Source organism: Lissotriton vulgaris, chromosome 1_2, assembly GCF_964263255.1.
Source record: "Lissotriton vulgaris chromosome 1_2, aLisVul1.2, whole genome shotgun sequence".
NCBI classification, from domain to species: Eukaryota; Metazoa; Chordata; class Amphibia; order Caudata; family Salamandridae; genus Lissotriton; species Lissotriton vulgaris.
Window position 1 is genome coordinate 64462564 of NC_141686.1, and position 15967 is coordinate 64478530.

Below are 15967 nucleotides of genomic sequence, written 5' to 3' on the forward strand. Positions count from 1 at the left end.
ACCTACAATACAAGAATGGAAAGGGGGTATGGATCTATACATGGCAGCAAAGAGGGAGATATACAAAAGTAGATGCTACCCCAAAACGTTCAAGAAAATATAGGGTAGTTGGATGAGACACTACTCTATGAGTCACCCAATCGACTGCAACTGTGCTATCGGCCCAATAGTACCTTGCTGGACCCGTGGGGGGGGGGGTTTGGGGGGTGACTTTGGGTGGTTGTTGGAGGTAGCCCTGCCGTGATGTGCACCAGGGTCATGGATGTAATTGTGCTTGTACTTTCATTTGTGTCCCTCCGATGCTCACCAGAAGTGGGAATTAACAGCTTGGTGCATGTGGTCTAAGTGCAATTTTGTTGTTGCAGTTATGTCAATGTTTACAGTTGATTCAAAATAAAATTAAAATTTTTTTTTTTAAAGTAGTAGTTTAGTAGGGCTTCAGGTATAATATAGGTTATGTTACTAACTTATGGTGCAATGGAAAACAAAAAAAAGATAGTAAAAATGTGCTTCTTGTAGGCATGTTCTCACTTTTACTTTATACGATGTTCTGGGCATCTCACACTTGCGCAGACAAAGTCCAAACATATAGGGTTGGTATATGAGCAAGGAAAAGACGCACAATGTGCTGTGATTCAAATTGTTGGATAACAATAGTGGAAAAATGCTTCTATATGCTTTCTTAAATAAGATATTAAACCTCACCTCGTTGTTCTAAAATCTCCTGCAAGTCTGGTTTGGAAGCAGCTTCCAATAGGCTCTCTCCATCATCATCCCTGCTTATGTCATCATCTGTCGTGGATTGGCCAACTGTTAAAATCTGAATTTTTGATCCCAAATGTTGTACCTCTGGGCCAAGGAAGGCAGCAGGACCATCAATCCCTGTAGAATGAGGAAAAAATAGTAAGGAACTGCGTGCCCAGTAACAATAGTTATGCCCCAAAAAGACCTTTTTGCCTACATCCAAGTAACTCAAGGAAAAAATTTGCCTGAAGGTTAATAATGCAATATCTGACATCTCACCCTTCACTCCTTCAAATATCATATGTTGAAATCCAAAAAAAGGGCTACTGAAACTGAAAACAAATCTGACTAAATGTAGGCTCTCGCAAAATGCTCACAAATTAACCTTTTCATACAGGACAAAAACACAAGCTTCTGTAAACATTCTATTGAATGAATTCTAACCAATGCTAATCGTACCCTTTCTATGTGTCAGGTGACTCCCCAAGGCAGGTATACCTTTAAAGTGAAACAAAGTAGGAACTGTGCAGCAAAAAAAGCGGTTACTGATTCTTCACTAAAGATGTCCTAATTGAATGAATTATGCCGATAGGGCAATATGAGAACTCAAACACCTACTGGCAGATTCACACATGCGGCACAAATTAGTCTGATGACTAAGACAGAAATAAAAAAAAATTCTGAGGATAAAAGCAGCAAACAATAGTTTGTCTGAAAGGTTTCCAATAACCAAATAATTAACCATGCAGTGTTGGTGTAATTCCCAGAAGACCCTGTTGCTTTACCTATTGAGTACCAATCTGTAAAAGACAAGCGAGTCATTATTTTGATGGCCTATATGTCTTACTCCAGTGCATTGCCCTATTGAGGCCAATTGTATTACCTTAACATTACATTCAGTTTTTTAACTATCCTTTCGCCTTGGTCTAAAAAGATGGGCATGCTACTGCGAAACAAGAAAGATCCTTATCATGGAATTGACACAATGTTTATTGTTTGGTCAGTAGGAATTAATAATCAAGGATTGCGATTTTCACACACACGTTGATACTCTGCCGTGATTCACTAATTCAGGAAAATTGATATGCTTGAGGATTGAAAAAGGTGAAAGATGCAAAGTATATAATGTAGCCCTGATGAACCCGATTCTTCAGAGAAACATGTGTTGGCTGTTTTTCACTTAGGAATTGATGAAATTGTGATGGGATTTGAAGCTTTTTAACTTGGAATTACCCATTCAACATCTAAAGAAAACTTTCAGATGCAAGCTTGGCCTTTCTACAAAATAAATGATCGAGTGGCAATATTGATTGAATTAAGTTCGATTCACTACAAACTTAATATTTAATTACTCCCATACTAGAATTCTAATAAACGCATTTTATTTGCTTCAACAGTGATCAGTAGCAACCACCAATAAGCACGTATAGTTTCCATCCCTCGTTACAGAGCAGGGGACATAATGTCAATATTTATAACCAACAATAGGCTCACATCAACAATTTAGGATATACCCACCATTCCCCCCCATATCTTATGTTTTTGAGGGCAGCCCCTTGCTTCGTAACTCGGGCTTTCCTGGCGCACACACCAGGCCTGCCCCCTTTCTCCAGGCTGCCAACATAGGAGGTTAAGCCAGTTTCCAGGCACGGGCGATGTCCCACAGGGCCACCAAGGAGGTTAAGCCTATGAATGTCCTTTCAGACCACAGACCTTTAGCTTCCTCCAGGAGATCCAACAGGGCCATCATAGGGATAAAATAAATGCAGCGGCACAGTAGCTCAGAAATCTCTCATTTGACCCCACCCCAAAATTTAGACAGGGCTGGACGGGACCAAACCACATGAAAGAAGTCAGTGACTGGGAGTGTGCATTTCGCACACTTTGCCTGGGTGGCAAGGCCCATCCACTGTAATCGTTGGGGGGGGGTCACATACGTCGCATTAAGATAGTTAATCTGAAGCGTTCATGGACGCGAGAAAATCGCCAACAACCTACGGGCCAAACACACCTCCCTCCAGTCATAATCGTCCAAGTCCCCAACCAGTTCTCCCATCTGCGTCTCAGGGGTAGGAAATTATGGGTGAACGTGTATTGATCATCAGGGAGCGGTATAGTGCTGAGAAGGCCCCCTTGCCCAACCTCTCCATTAACAGTTTAACCTCGAGAGGATTGCATTTAGGGATTTGGGCATCAGATGAGATATGGACAAGCAGGGCATGACGCAGCTGGCGATAGCGAAAGAACTGTGTGTGGGAAGGGCAGTAACGGTTTGCATCTCCTGAAAAGATATCAGTGTCTACCCACCTGCCAAACGTCTTCCAGGTGGCTAAAAGCCACATTTTTGACTAGCAGAGCAAGGAAGCGGGCTTCAGTCTTTGGATCTTTGTCCACTGTCACGTTTTACAGTAAATATATCATAAAAGAAGGTTTCCCAGCTTATCTAACCTTGGTGAATAGGCCATCCCATAAGTTTGTGATGACCAGACTAAGGTTTGGGGTAGCACATCATTTAGTGGCCCAACCGAATCTTAAGAAACACCCGACGGGGGCGTGTTTTTGTGACGGCGTTTCTAAACAAAGCACCTTGCACTTTTTACTACTTTGTAGACTGTACATGAACTTCCGAACAGCCTATTTGAAACCTTTATTTGCCAAATATGATGTACGTACAGCTAATCAGGCTATGAGTTTAATATTCAATTTGGAATTTGTCGATGTCTGTTTTTATATTTGCACATTTGTAAATCAGTCTATTAATGCACGTAAAAGTATGCTATTTTAGGAATTTGTATGTATTCTTATTGAATCTTTTTACTGATTTGAATTCTGAACCCTCTAATATTTATATTATGTATTTTTCTTTTTCTTTGTGCTTTTATGCTCATTTTACATGTACCGAATAAAGCTTCATGAATTGAATTGAAGTTTTTCAGCCCCAAAGTCCTATTTTTGTGTGGCAAAATAAATAAAAAACATTATATTAATAACTTCTGTATTCAGAAAGTAGGGTACATGAATTAAAATAGTTTTAATGACATAGCACGGTATTTATAATTCAGCAGTGTCAACTCAAAGAGCTTACGCAATGCAAAACTGTAACTTACTTTTATACGGTTAACTAATACATCTTTACAATGTAGGATTGTGCCTGTTCTAATCGCAAAACTTCACTGGCATCCAAAGACGCTTTCAGTGCCATCTACAATGACAGTGCTTACGATTAATGCCACCAATTATGCATCCACATCAGTGATGTATAATCTAGAGGTATATCCTGGTACTTTTGAGTGTTGATATTGAAGAAAGGGGTTTGTGTGCTTTGAAGTTGCAACTTGGCTACGGCTGTAGACAGGGGATGCCACATTCTAGCATGGCACATCAGTACCGAAATATCTCCAACTTTAACTAGTATAGAGACACACTTTTATACTAGTACTACTGGTGCTGTAGGTACTTTTGTTACAATGCCCAATGGATGTACATCAGCAGCAAAACATATTGCATTCTTGCATCTTTGCCCCTAAGAGTCTTAGTACCCTTTCTTCATTAGTAACACTGCTAGTGCCATATATCTCTACCATGAATGTCACTATATTCTCACCGCTTATGCTTTCCATGGCCTCACAAGTTACTGGCCATGCCAATGCCTTTGCAATGGGACCAATATTGTCAGTGCCCTTACAATGCCACACATCTTAGCAGCTCACCTACATAATTACACAACCACAAAAACCCTACATCAGTCTCTCACAGTGCCAGTGCTGCTGTATCAATATTGCTACCAATATTACTCTGGTTCAAACCACTGGCAAAACCAACAGGCCAGTGTTACAAACCTACCCAAGGATAATTTCCTCAAATGCCTTCAGAATCCAGGAATAGAAATCTCAAACTCAGCCACTGCCATGCATCAATATATTGCACACTAAACCAAAGTAACGACCTCAAAAATTAGAGAACTGTACTGCAGGTCTTTCTAGACCTGCTGAATGGAGCGCACAAAAATATGCCCTTCAAAGTGCTTGTGTCTCTTGTCTTCTACTGATCAAATGTTTCCCCAAAGCACCTGAACAATCCCTGAACTGCCATAACATAATAGTTGAATATATTAAGATAATCACAGAATATAACCTGGGACTTCATTTTTTGCACACAACATAGCGTATATGACTTTTTGTCTAGCTGATTTCAAAAGTACTGCTTTTTCAATGTAAAATGAAGAAGTTTAACCACATGATATGTGATACAAAGACGAAGGCAAGTCAAGGTAAGAAGAACCTTTTATTTTCACTACTCCTCTCTCCACCGGTTACCAGTTCAGTACCTCACTCAACATTCCAAGGTAGCCTCCAGGGCACCTGGAGCATACCAAAAAGGGTACAGGAGCAGGGGGGGTGAGGGGGAGGGAACATACCATTACCGCATAAGAGATAAGAAGATATTAATAGTAAACAAAATAAGAATTATACGACAGAAACGGAAGGAATGGGAGAGGCGTAAAAGCGTAGGCAATTCAGCATTGACTTTGGATAGAGGGTGTGGGAACATAGAGGTGAAATTTGGGCATTTTGCATTGTGCACTGAGGCAAACAGGTCTATTTGTGGGAATCCCCATTCTCGAAAGTATGGAAGGAGAACTTGGGGATGAAGTTCGCACTCATGTATTTGCTGTCTCCTTCTGCTGAGGAGATCGACAATCTGATTGTTCACCCCTGGAAGCTGTTATGACAGAAGATCAATTCTGTGATGGATTACCCAGCTCCAAATGGTCTGCGAGAGGTGTGACTGTTGGAGAGAGTGTGTGCTCCCCCCCAAACCCCCCCCCCCGTTTTTGTATATTATACATAGCTGTCATGTTGTCCGTGCGAACTAATAGAACTTTGCCTATGAGGTGAGATTGAAAAGCTTTCAGCGCTAGAAATACTGCTAGAAGCTCTAGATCAACTATCTAGAGCTTCTAGCAGTATTTCTAGCGCTGAAAGCTTTTCAGATGTAGATGTTTGTGCTTGGTGTCCCAGAGACCCTGGATTGTGTACTCGTGGAGATGGGCACCCCAACCTGAAAGAGAGAAGTCTGCTGTTAGCACGATATGGGGAACAGGGTCGATGAATGGTACATTTTGTGGACTCCAACACTGCAGAGAGCGATGGGTGTGGCTGTCTACCAACATTAGATCTGTCAATTGAACCTGTGACTGATTCCATTGACGAGCTAAGCATTCTTGTAGGGGACGCATGTGTAGTCTTGCATGAGCCAATATTGATATGCATGACGTAATCATTCCTAGCGATTGCATGAAGGTTCTGGCTGGTAATTTTTGGTTGGCCTGGAACTGAAGTAACAGAGTTTGAATATTGAGAATTCTGGCTGCATTGGGAGAGGCTCTCAGATAAGATTGTGTCTGTGAAGGCTGCAGGTGGGACTTTTGTACATTTACTGTGAAGCACAACCGGTGGAGTAAGTCTAGCATGATCTGAGTGTGCTGTAGACACTTTTGGTGTGTGCTGGCTTTGATGAGCCTGTCGTCTAAGCACAGGAAGATGTGGATCTGTGGTCTTCTGAGATGAGCTGCCACTACTGCTAGACATTTGGTGAACAGTCTTGGGGCAGTAGTTACTTCAAATATGAGTACTTTGAATTGGTAGCGTTTGCCTGCTATCACAAACTTGAGGAATTTGTGATGAGCTGGATGTATTGGAATGCGTAAGTATTTGTCTTAAGTCCAGTGTGGACATAAAATCACCTTGCGGCAAAAGTGGAAGCACCTGTTGAAGTATTACCATATGGAAATGTTCCGACAGTATGTACTGGTTTACCACTACGAGATACAAATGGGTCTTAAATATCCATCCTTTTTGGGAATTAGAAAATATAGAGAATATACCCCTGGGACCGTGGTAGTGTAACGGAACTGGTTCTATGGCTCCCTTCTGTAAGAGGGATTGCACCTCTTGAATGAGTAGCTGTAACTGGTCTGACAACAGTTTGTAAGTGTGAGGTGGAATGTTTGAAAGATTGGTGGTAAGCTCCAAGCAATAACCATTTTGGATAATGTTGATCACCCATTTGTTGGTTGTTATAGATTGCGAAATGAGAAGAAACTGTTGAAGTCTTCCCCCGACAGGTGTTAAGTAATTGGGGGGCAAGTCACTTTTTGTTAGGGGAACAGGTATTACGCACTGAGGCACTTCTACCCCTACCTGTAGAATTGTTTCCTCTAAACCCTCTCCTCTATTAAAACTTATACAGGGAGAGGATTGGGTATTGCCTTTATAAGAGGAAGCATTTGGGTCTGAGGATGTGGTTTTGGACCCTGCTCTGTAACAGGAGCGACAAAAGGAGCTTCTATTTGATGGAGACTGAAGCGCTCCCATGTTCTTTGCCACTTCCGTGTCCTTTTTCAACCTCAGGACCAAACAGGCGTTGCTTGTCAAAAGGGGTATTTAAAATGGAATGCTGAACCTCATTTTTAAAACCTGAAATCCTACGCCATGCATGCCTTCTGAGGAGAATGCTGATATTTATCTCCCTGATAGAAGAGTTAAAAATTAGTTTGCCCTCTTGAAGTAACTCTTGTGCTTTGCTTTTGTGTTCATCTAAAAGATATTGGAGCAGTTGCTCAATCTTATCCCAGTGTGCTCTGTCGTACCTAGCTGGTAGGCCCTGTGTATTTGCAATGAGCCAGCGGTTAGCAGCTCGAGTAGCTACACGTTTCCCTAAAGCATCCATGAGCTTACATTCTTTATCTGGGGGAGGAGCATCACCAGAAGTTTGAGAATTAGCTCTTTTGCAAGCATTGGATACTACAAGGGAGTCAGGAGGCAGCTGACCTTTAATAAAGATAGGATCAGATGACAAAATATCATATTTTTTCATCGACTCAAAATGCGTGAAGATGTGATCTACATGCCTCATCATGCCCTTCAGCATAGGGAGTGTCTGGCTTTACCTGGACATGGAAGTGTTTCAAATAAAAAGTCCTCTTCTAATGGCTTTATGTAACGCCACCCCATGGTACTCTGCTGCTCTAGCAATGAGTTCCTGCTAAGCCACATTATTGTCAAGAGGGGATGGCTTTGCAGGGTAAAGGTCTGGGTCAAAGGTGTAATTCTTCCATGGGTCTACAGGTACTTGAATATCTTCCTCAATAATATCATCCTCTTCAGGCTGTGAAAGTGGAGATCCCGGAGGTGTAATGTGTAAAGGATCTAAATGTGGAGAAGAGGGTGGAAGGAATGGTGGAGAGGATAAACAGGGTTGGTAGCCACGTCCTTCTTTAAAGGAATCTTATAGTGAAGGTCCTCAGAAGGAAGCTTGCTTTTAATTGGAGATTTAGCATTAATATGTCATGTATCAGGGTTGATCTAAATCTTCTGTTGCTTGGGTTCCAGTTTGGGATGAACAATGTCTAAATTAGTGTCAGAAGGCTCGGAGAGAATGTCCATAGATTTTGGCACTGAAGGAGGTTTCGGTGCCGAGATGGAGCGGCTCCGGCTCCGAAGCATGCTTTTCTTTCGGCATGCAGGGTTTCAGCTTCGAACCAGATTTGGGCTTCGAACTTCGGATCCAAAAAGGATTTTGGCCAACTCGGTCCCGAACCGGAAGGCTTGTCTATCTGTTTTAAGGCCGAGGCGGGGCGTCAGAAACATTGTCTCTGTGCCGACCTTGGCCAGAAGGCAGTGGTGGTACTGAAGCCTTATGTCTTTTGGGACTGGGCTAAGGGGTCATAGGTACTCACAGCACCCTATCCCGGAGGCACATCTTCAGACTCCATGTCTATCTAGAGGTCCGAATCAGACCACGGAACAGAGAAGGCGTCTACTTCTGCCAACGTCGCCTTGACCTCTTTCTGCTCTGATTGTTCAGCGAATTGCATTTCACTATGTTGAGCCCGACGATCCTGAAGAGTCTTCTTGGACCGAAACGATTTACAAGTATCACAGTCTTCCTCTTTCTGCTCCAGAGACAAGCACAAGTTACACACTTGATGTGAGTCGGTGCAAGGGTACTTAGCGTGGTACATAGGACAAATTTTAAACGGAGTCCATTCCATCGACAGAACACCAGACCGACGAGGTCAGGCCCAAAGGCCTCCCATGAAGTTTGATTTTAATTGAAGGATTCGTTGACCAAAACGATACATGGAGAAGTGGGAAATGCGTATGAAACCATACCGTCCAGGGTAAAGTGGATTGCGCACCGAGGGGAACGCAAAGAACAGTTTTGAACTGGAGCGCAGCAATACATGTACGAACCCAATGGCGGAAACCTTGTGACTGGTTAGACTTTTTCGAAGAAAAACAGCTTGCAAACATCCGGACCCAACACTAGATAGCAGGAGTATGCAAAGCGTGTGTATCTACAGCACACATGCCTTGAACATATACACATCTCACTGCAAATAAACCTTATGTTCAAACCAATACCCTGACCAGAGAACTGGCTAAGGCAGTTAAAATAGAGGGATGGACGCATAAGGTGAAATATCCTTTAATTCTACTGAACGTTTATCTCAAACCAGAACACCACAAGTCGAAGCTGCAGCTGTTCGAATTTTGGAAAAAACACTCAACAACTTGAAATCAGCCCATGATGCACAGTTCATATTAATCTCTGGGGACTTTAATTATAATCTTTTCATTCTAAATAAAAATGATGATAATCTCCATGTACAAGACTAAATATGGAACATCCCAGAACAAGGAAGCGCCGTTATCTAGACGTAACGATTCTCAGGGCTCATGGCTTGTTTCATGCCTATCTACAACAAGGATACAAAAATCCTAAGTGGGCAATTTACAGGGGATACACCCCCAGCTTGGACGCATACCTCAAAAAGGTCCTTCACTGTGATAGATTACGCATCAGCTTCACTGGCTCTTTTGAAATATATCGCAGATTTTAAAATCGTGGGCGAGAAGAAACTACCATAACCCACAGATAATAGCCGTAAAATTCTCACCCGGCTGTACCTGAATCAGCCAACACTTTAACCCCCGACTTAAAATCAGTAAACTTGAAGGGGATGCACTGGCAAGCACAACTGCAGGAAGACATCTTAGCAGAATGCATGAATTTATTAGGTGAAAATCCCACCACACAGTATAATGCAATCAGTGAGTGGGAGAAGTACTGCAGGATTCTAATAACAAGGCATGGTAATAAGAAAATCTCTCCCCTCCTGTAAACTGCCAAACAGAGAACCACACGTGGATGTAAAAAAACATTAAATTAGCAAAAAGAGCACTGAATCGGGAGTATCACCTTTTGAAACGTGACCACTTGGTGAAGGAGCAACAAGATAAAGTAAGGATACTGCACAAACAGTACAAGTTGGCCAAGAAACAGCACCCAGACACGTTCGGGGCAAGAATGCACAATACATGCAATTCCAGAGACTCCAGGGCTTTCTGTAAAATAATCTACAGGCTAACTAAAAACACTGCGGTTTTTGGCGCTAATATAAGCAAGGAGGCCTGGTCCCAACACGTGCAAAAAGGCTGTATGTCAGAACAACGCATGCCTTTACCACGCATGCTGTTACTCTGTAGTCTTTACAACGAATGTGTCTTTACCACTTGTTCATTGATCTCGCATATCATTACAACGACATGCCTTAGGGAAAGCGCTGGACTTTGGAGCGTTATAATTTACTATTGCAACTCCAGTCTGCAAAACATTAGGGATTACTACGGGTAAGTTGCTGACATCGAGAAGGCTCCACTGTCTTTTCGGTTCTTAGCAGTTTGATTCCCTTCCTTGGCACTAACCAGCTCTATATTTGGGTTCTTGTTTTGAAAATATTTAGATTAAGTATCTATAATCTGATTAGAACCTAATATGCCTGGGTTCAAAGATAGACGTCAGGAGTTAGCTCAGGACTTCTTTGCTACAAATCTAAAACTAGTCAGCAAGAGTGTCCCAAACACAGAGGGCCTTAAAGTTAAATTTCGAAAATTTGAAAAACTTAAAAAAACATGAAATGTCCAGGTGGTGGGATGGCACCTCTCTGGAAAAACATTGAAAATGAAAAAATACCACGGGGCCTCAGAATTTTAATTTTCCCCACTTTTGAGGACCTGGATAAAGAACAACTGAAGAATTGGGAGGGAAACCTCCGCAATGCCTCCTATAACATTATGCGGATTCTCATAAAAAATGCAGAGAAAAAGGGAGAAAAATTAAAACGGGAAATTGAGGAACTTGAAAAAGAAATTGAACTCTCTGAACTCTAAGAAATAGTGCAAAATAATTACACCATCCTAGATGGAATTATTGAAAGTTATCAGATATACTTAAGGGATAAGAAGATCAAAAAAATAAAAAGAGATGACAAGGACTATAAGGATGGGAGAATTTACACTTTTCTCACAAATATGATAATATCAAGATCGCTGGGGAAGGTAAAAGACCAAAGGAGGACAATTCTCAACTGACCTCTGCAAGTAGTATAACCTCTCTCTCATCCGTTGCCAGCTCTATCACAACGGAAGAAACAGTAGAGACAGTGGAAGGTGAGAATAGACACAATCATTTTTTATTGGAAATGGAGAGATTACGACTAGGTGCAAGGCCCAAAGATCAAAAACAAGAAGAAGGGGAGGAGATGGCAGGAACGTAAACAAAAATAGGAATCCAAATGTGGAAACAGTGGCAAGAAGGACAAGATCAAAGAAAACAGGGAACTAATTGATCCTATTAACAGTGGAGAAACAGGGATGAAGAAATCAATGATTGTAAATCTATCGGATAGGATGTTATCCAATGACGAAATTCCTGTGCTAAACAAAGGTTTCGGTTTCTGTCCTAATCAATTAGGGGGGAAGTTGATCTGTTTATCGACTTGTCCAAATTCATTAGATTATTGAAATTGAAAGAGCATTTTATGCGGAATCCCTCTACTAATGTTAAATCAATAATTGAAAATGTTGCCCCTGTACAAACAGTAAATGAAATAAACTTGATCCAAACAATGATGTCTGTTGAATTGGAAACATCTATCAATATAGATCTGATTCGTGAGGAACTTGATATTTTGGAAAATGTGTCTATTGACAGTGGCCTTAAATCAAAATCTAAATGTATTCCTGCAGGCACACATCCCAATATAGACATCTTTAGGAATAGGGTCACACAAGGGTTCCATCAAGTATTGGAACATCCCATTCGCCCGAACCAACGAAATTACAATCTTACCTCAAAAGAAAAAATGGCACTAAAAAGTTTGAAATCTGATAACACCATTGTCATCTGAGAGGCCGACAAGGGGGGGGAATGTGGTTTTAATGAGAAAAACGGACTACATGAGGGAAATAGACCGCCAATTATCAGACACAACCTGTTATACCAAGTTATCTGATAACCCCATCAAAGCATTAAGTGCTCATATCAATATGAGACTTGTTGTTAGGCAGGAGGTTGGATTACTAAGTGAGGAAGACTGAGGGTACCTGACAGTTGTTGAGCCTACCTTCCCCTGTATTTACATCTTACCCAAAATGCATGAGGGCGGCCCCTTTCCACCGGGCCGCCCGATCGTTTCTGGGGTAAATTCACCCACGCAAAAACTATCCGAATAGGAAGACCATTATATACAGCCATTAGTACAAAACTTACCAGCATACATTAAAAATACAAAGGACATTTTGGCTAAATTTGAGGGCTCTGTATGGGCTGACAACTTAATCTTTGTCACCTTAGATGTCACAAGCCTCTATACTTGTATCAGAAAAGAATTTGGAATAAAGGCCTTAGAATTCTTTCTGGGCCAAGGAACAGACGACCACTACTCTCATAATTAGGTTTTATTGGAGAAGACGGACATCATCCTATCTAAGAACTTTTTCCTCCATGACTCTGCCTGGTTCCAACAAATTCAGGCTACGGCAATGGGCTCCAGGTTTGCTCCCGCTTATGCCGGGCTCTTCATTGGCTGGTTTGAGCGGGAGCATGCCTGGGGACGACATGCTGCAAGGTGGTCGGAACATGTAATTTTTTGGGGCAGGTACATTGACGATGTCATTATACTCTGGAATGGAACTGCCCCGGACTTGATGTCCTACTATGACTATTTGAACGACAACCCATACAATGTACGGTTCACCATGAATTTCAACAAAAATTAGATTGAGTTCCTGGATGTTACATTCTTCATTGAAAACAACAATATACACAGCCAAACGCATAGAAAAACAACTGCGTGTAACAGCACTCTGCACTTTCAGAGCTCGCATCCCCATCATGTAATTGATCATATTCCTTATGGGGAAATGGTCCAGATGCGGCGTAACTGCGGCACGGAACAGGCTTTCCTAAGTAATGTCAGGGAAACTGAGGAACGATTTATGCAGAGAGGCTATCCAGTTGAAACTCTCAATAAGGCACATGAAAGGGTTATGAAGGTGACAAGAGAGGCCACCCTAACCTCAAATTCACAAAAGAAACTGAAGAAAGCTCCAATTGCTTTCACAACACAATTCACTGATGAGAGCAGTAAGGTCTACAATACGCTCAGGAAACACTGGCACCTACTTACAGACATACCAAATCCACAGAAGCCCACAACAACTTCAGAGCCGCCACCAACGCCCACCATCAACTCATCAGAGAAACGAGGAAAAAAGCGATTGAAGACAGAATCTCCAACCACGCACACAACAGCAAGGAACTCTTCAGCATCATCAAGGAGTTCGCCCAACCCACCAGCGAGTCTTCCGACATCCCTCCCTCACAAGACCTCTGCGACAAACTCAGCATCTTTTTACACCACAAAATCAAGAGCATCTACGACAACCTAGACGAAGACAACCAACACACTGAGCCCTCACTAACCACCCCCGACAACCGGAAACCAGCGATTGATGACTGGACAGCCCTCACCACCGAAGACACACTGAAGACAATGAAGTCAATCCACTCAGGGGCCCCCACGGACCCCTGCCCCCACCACATCTTCAACAGAGCCGCCAACACCATCGCAACCCATGCTCCGCCAAACCATCAACCGCTCCCTGGCGAACGCCTCGTTCCCCGACGACTGGAAACACGCCGAGGTCAACCCCCTCCTAAAGAAACCCTCAGCGGACCCCACCGGCCTCAAAAACTACAGACCCATCTCCCTGCTCCCGTTCCCAGCGAAAGTCATTGAGAAAGCCATCAACAGCCAACTCGCCACATTCATTGAAGAACACAACATCCTCGACTCCTCCCAATCCGGCTTCAGAAAAAACCACAGTACGGAAACCGCCCTCCTCGCCGCAACAGACGACATCCGCACCTTACTGGACAAAGGAGAAACAGTAGCCCTCATCCTCCTCGACCTATCAGCGGCGTTCGACACAGTCTCCCACCGCACCCTAATACGCAGACTCTACGATGCAGGAATCCAGGACAAGGCCCTCGACTGGATCTGCTCCTTCCTCTCCGGCAGGACGCAGCAGGTCAGACTCCCCCCTTTCCTCTCGGACCCCACACCGATCACCTGCGGAGTCCCCCAGGGCTCCTCCCTCAGCCCGACGCTCTTCAACGTCTACATGGCTCCACTTGCCCCCATTGTCAGAACCTACGGACTCAACATCGTGTCATATGCAGACGACACCCAGCTCATCCTCTCCCTATCCAACGAGCCCAACACCGCCAGACGCAACTTTCGAGAAGGCATGGAAGCCGTAGCCAAATGGATGAAAAACAGCTGCCTTCAACTAAACACCAACAAAACAGAAGTACTCATCATGGGCCCAAACCCCGACGCCTGGAGCGACACCTGGTGGCCCACCGCCCTCGGAAACCCGCCAACCCCCACAGACCACGCACGCAACCTGGGAATCATCCTGGACTCCGAGCTCAAAATGGACCGCCAGATCAACTCTGTCTCATCTTCCTGCTTCCACACCCTCCGCCTCCTTCGTAAGACCTTCAAATGGATCCCCCTCGAACACCGAAAGACAGTCACTCACGCCCTGGTCACCAGCAGACTCGACTACGGCAACGCACTCTACGCCGGAATAAACAAAAACCTCATCCGCAAGCTACAGAACATCCAGAACGCTGCCGCAAGACTGGTCCTCAACCTGCCAAAACACTGCCACATCTCCCAGCACCTGCACACACTCCACTGGCTCCCCGTCGAGGCGAGAATCACCTTTAAGATACTCACCCACGCACACAAGGCCCTCCACGGCACGGACCAGCATACCTGAACAGCCGACTCAAATTCCACGCACCCCAAAGGACCCTACGATCAGCCCAGCTTTCCTACGCCGTGGTCCCCCGCACCAGAAAGACCAGATCGGGAGGCCGCTCCTTCTCCTTCCTCGCGGCCAAAGCATGGAACGCCCTTCCGCTCCACCTCAGACAGACAACATCGCTCCCCATCTTCGCAAGAAACCTCAAAACCTGGCTCTTCGACAGACCCCCTCCTTGATGGAATGGAACTTGCACCCCCCCCCCCCCCCACCCCTAGCGCCTTGAGACCCTTACGGGTGAGTAGTCGCGCTTTAACAAACTCCTGATTGATTGACATACCAAGTCTGCAGAATACCCTGTCCCCGAAACCCAAGGTAACATACAGACGCAGACAAAACCTCAAGAAAATGCTATGTCCGAGTTACGTCATGACTGAGAAAAAATCTTGTTGGTTGACTCCTAAGACCAAAGGATTCCATACATGCAGAGGATGCAACAGGGAGCGATAAAACCAAAGACTTCTGCTTTAACACCAGACGCATACACCAGATTAATCATCTGATTAACTGTAACACCAAATATGTATTGTATATTTAATAGGTTGTCCCTGTGAAAAGAACTATGTTGGAAGCACAAAAAGAGCTCTAAAATTAAGAATACAAGAGCATGTACGAACACGACGGAATGGGGGCTTAAAGATCCTTTGACATTACACATGCAAGAAAAACATACAATGAATGAGGACCTTTGGTTTATGGGCATAGACCATGTACCTGCACACCCCAGGGGTGGCAACAGGGAACTTGCATTAAGGAAGAAGGAAGCCGGGTGGATTTGTAAATCACGGAGTGTTGAACTAGGTCATAATAATGACGATGAAATGCATTATTTTTTATGATAAGTGTTTCAATTCAGACATGCTTACCAAAACACCGGCTCCCTAGCATTCACTCTCTCATAATTCCCCTGCAGTGAGATTACTTTACCCTATGTTTGAAGAACAGGGATAATCTTGGCAGAATATGTCTCATTTGCT

General features: G+C 43.6%; 1 protein-coding gene across 2 annotated transcripts in view; it reads right to left on the reverse strand.

Moving 5' to 3' along the window:
• Positions 1 to 15967, reverse strand: part of TULP3 (TUB like protein 3) — a 522214-nt gene that overhangs the window by 334476 nt on the left and 171771 nt on the right. For both annotated transcript variants that reach the window (XM_086952811.1, XM_086952812.1), the window contains one exon: positions 706 to 882. In XM_086952811.1, coding sequence (XP_086808937.1) covers positions 706 to 882 — 177 coding nt within the window. The remainder of the gene's footprint in view (positions 1 to 705; positions 883 to 15967) is intronic.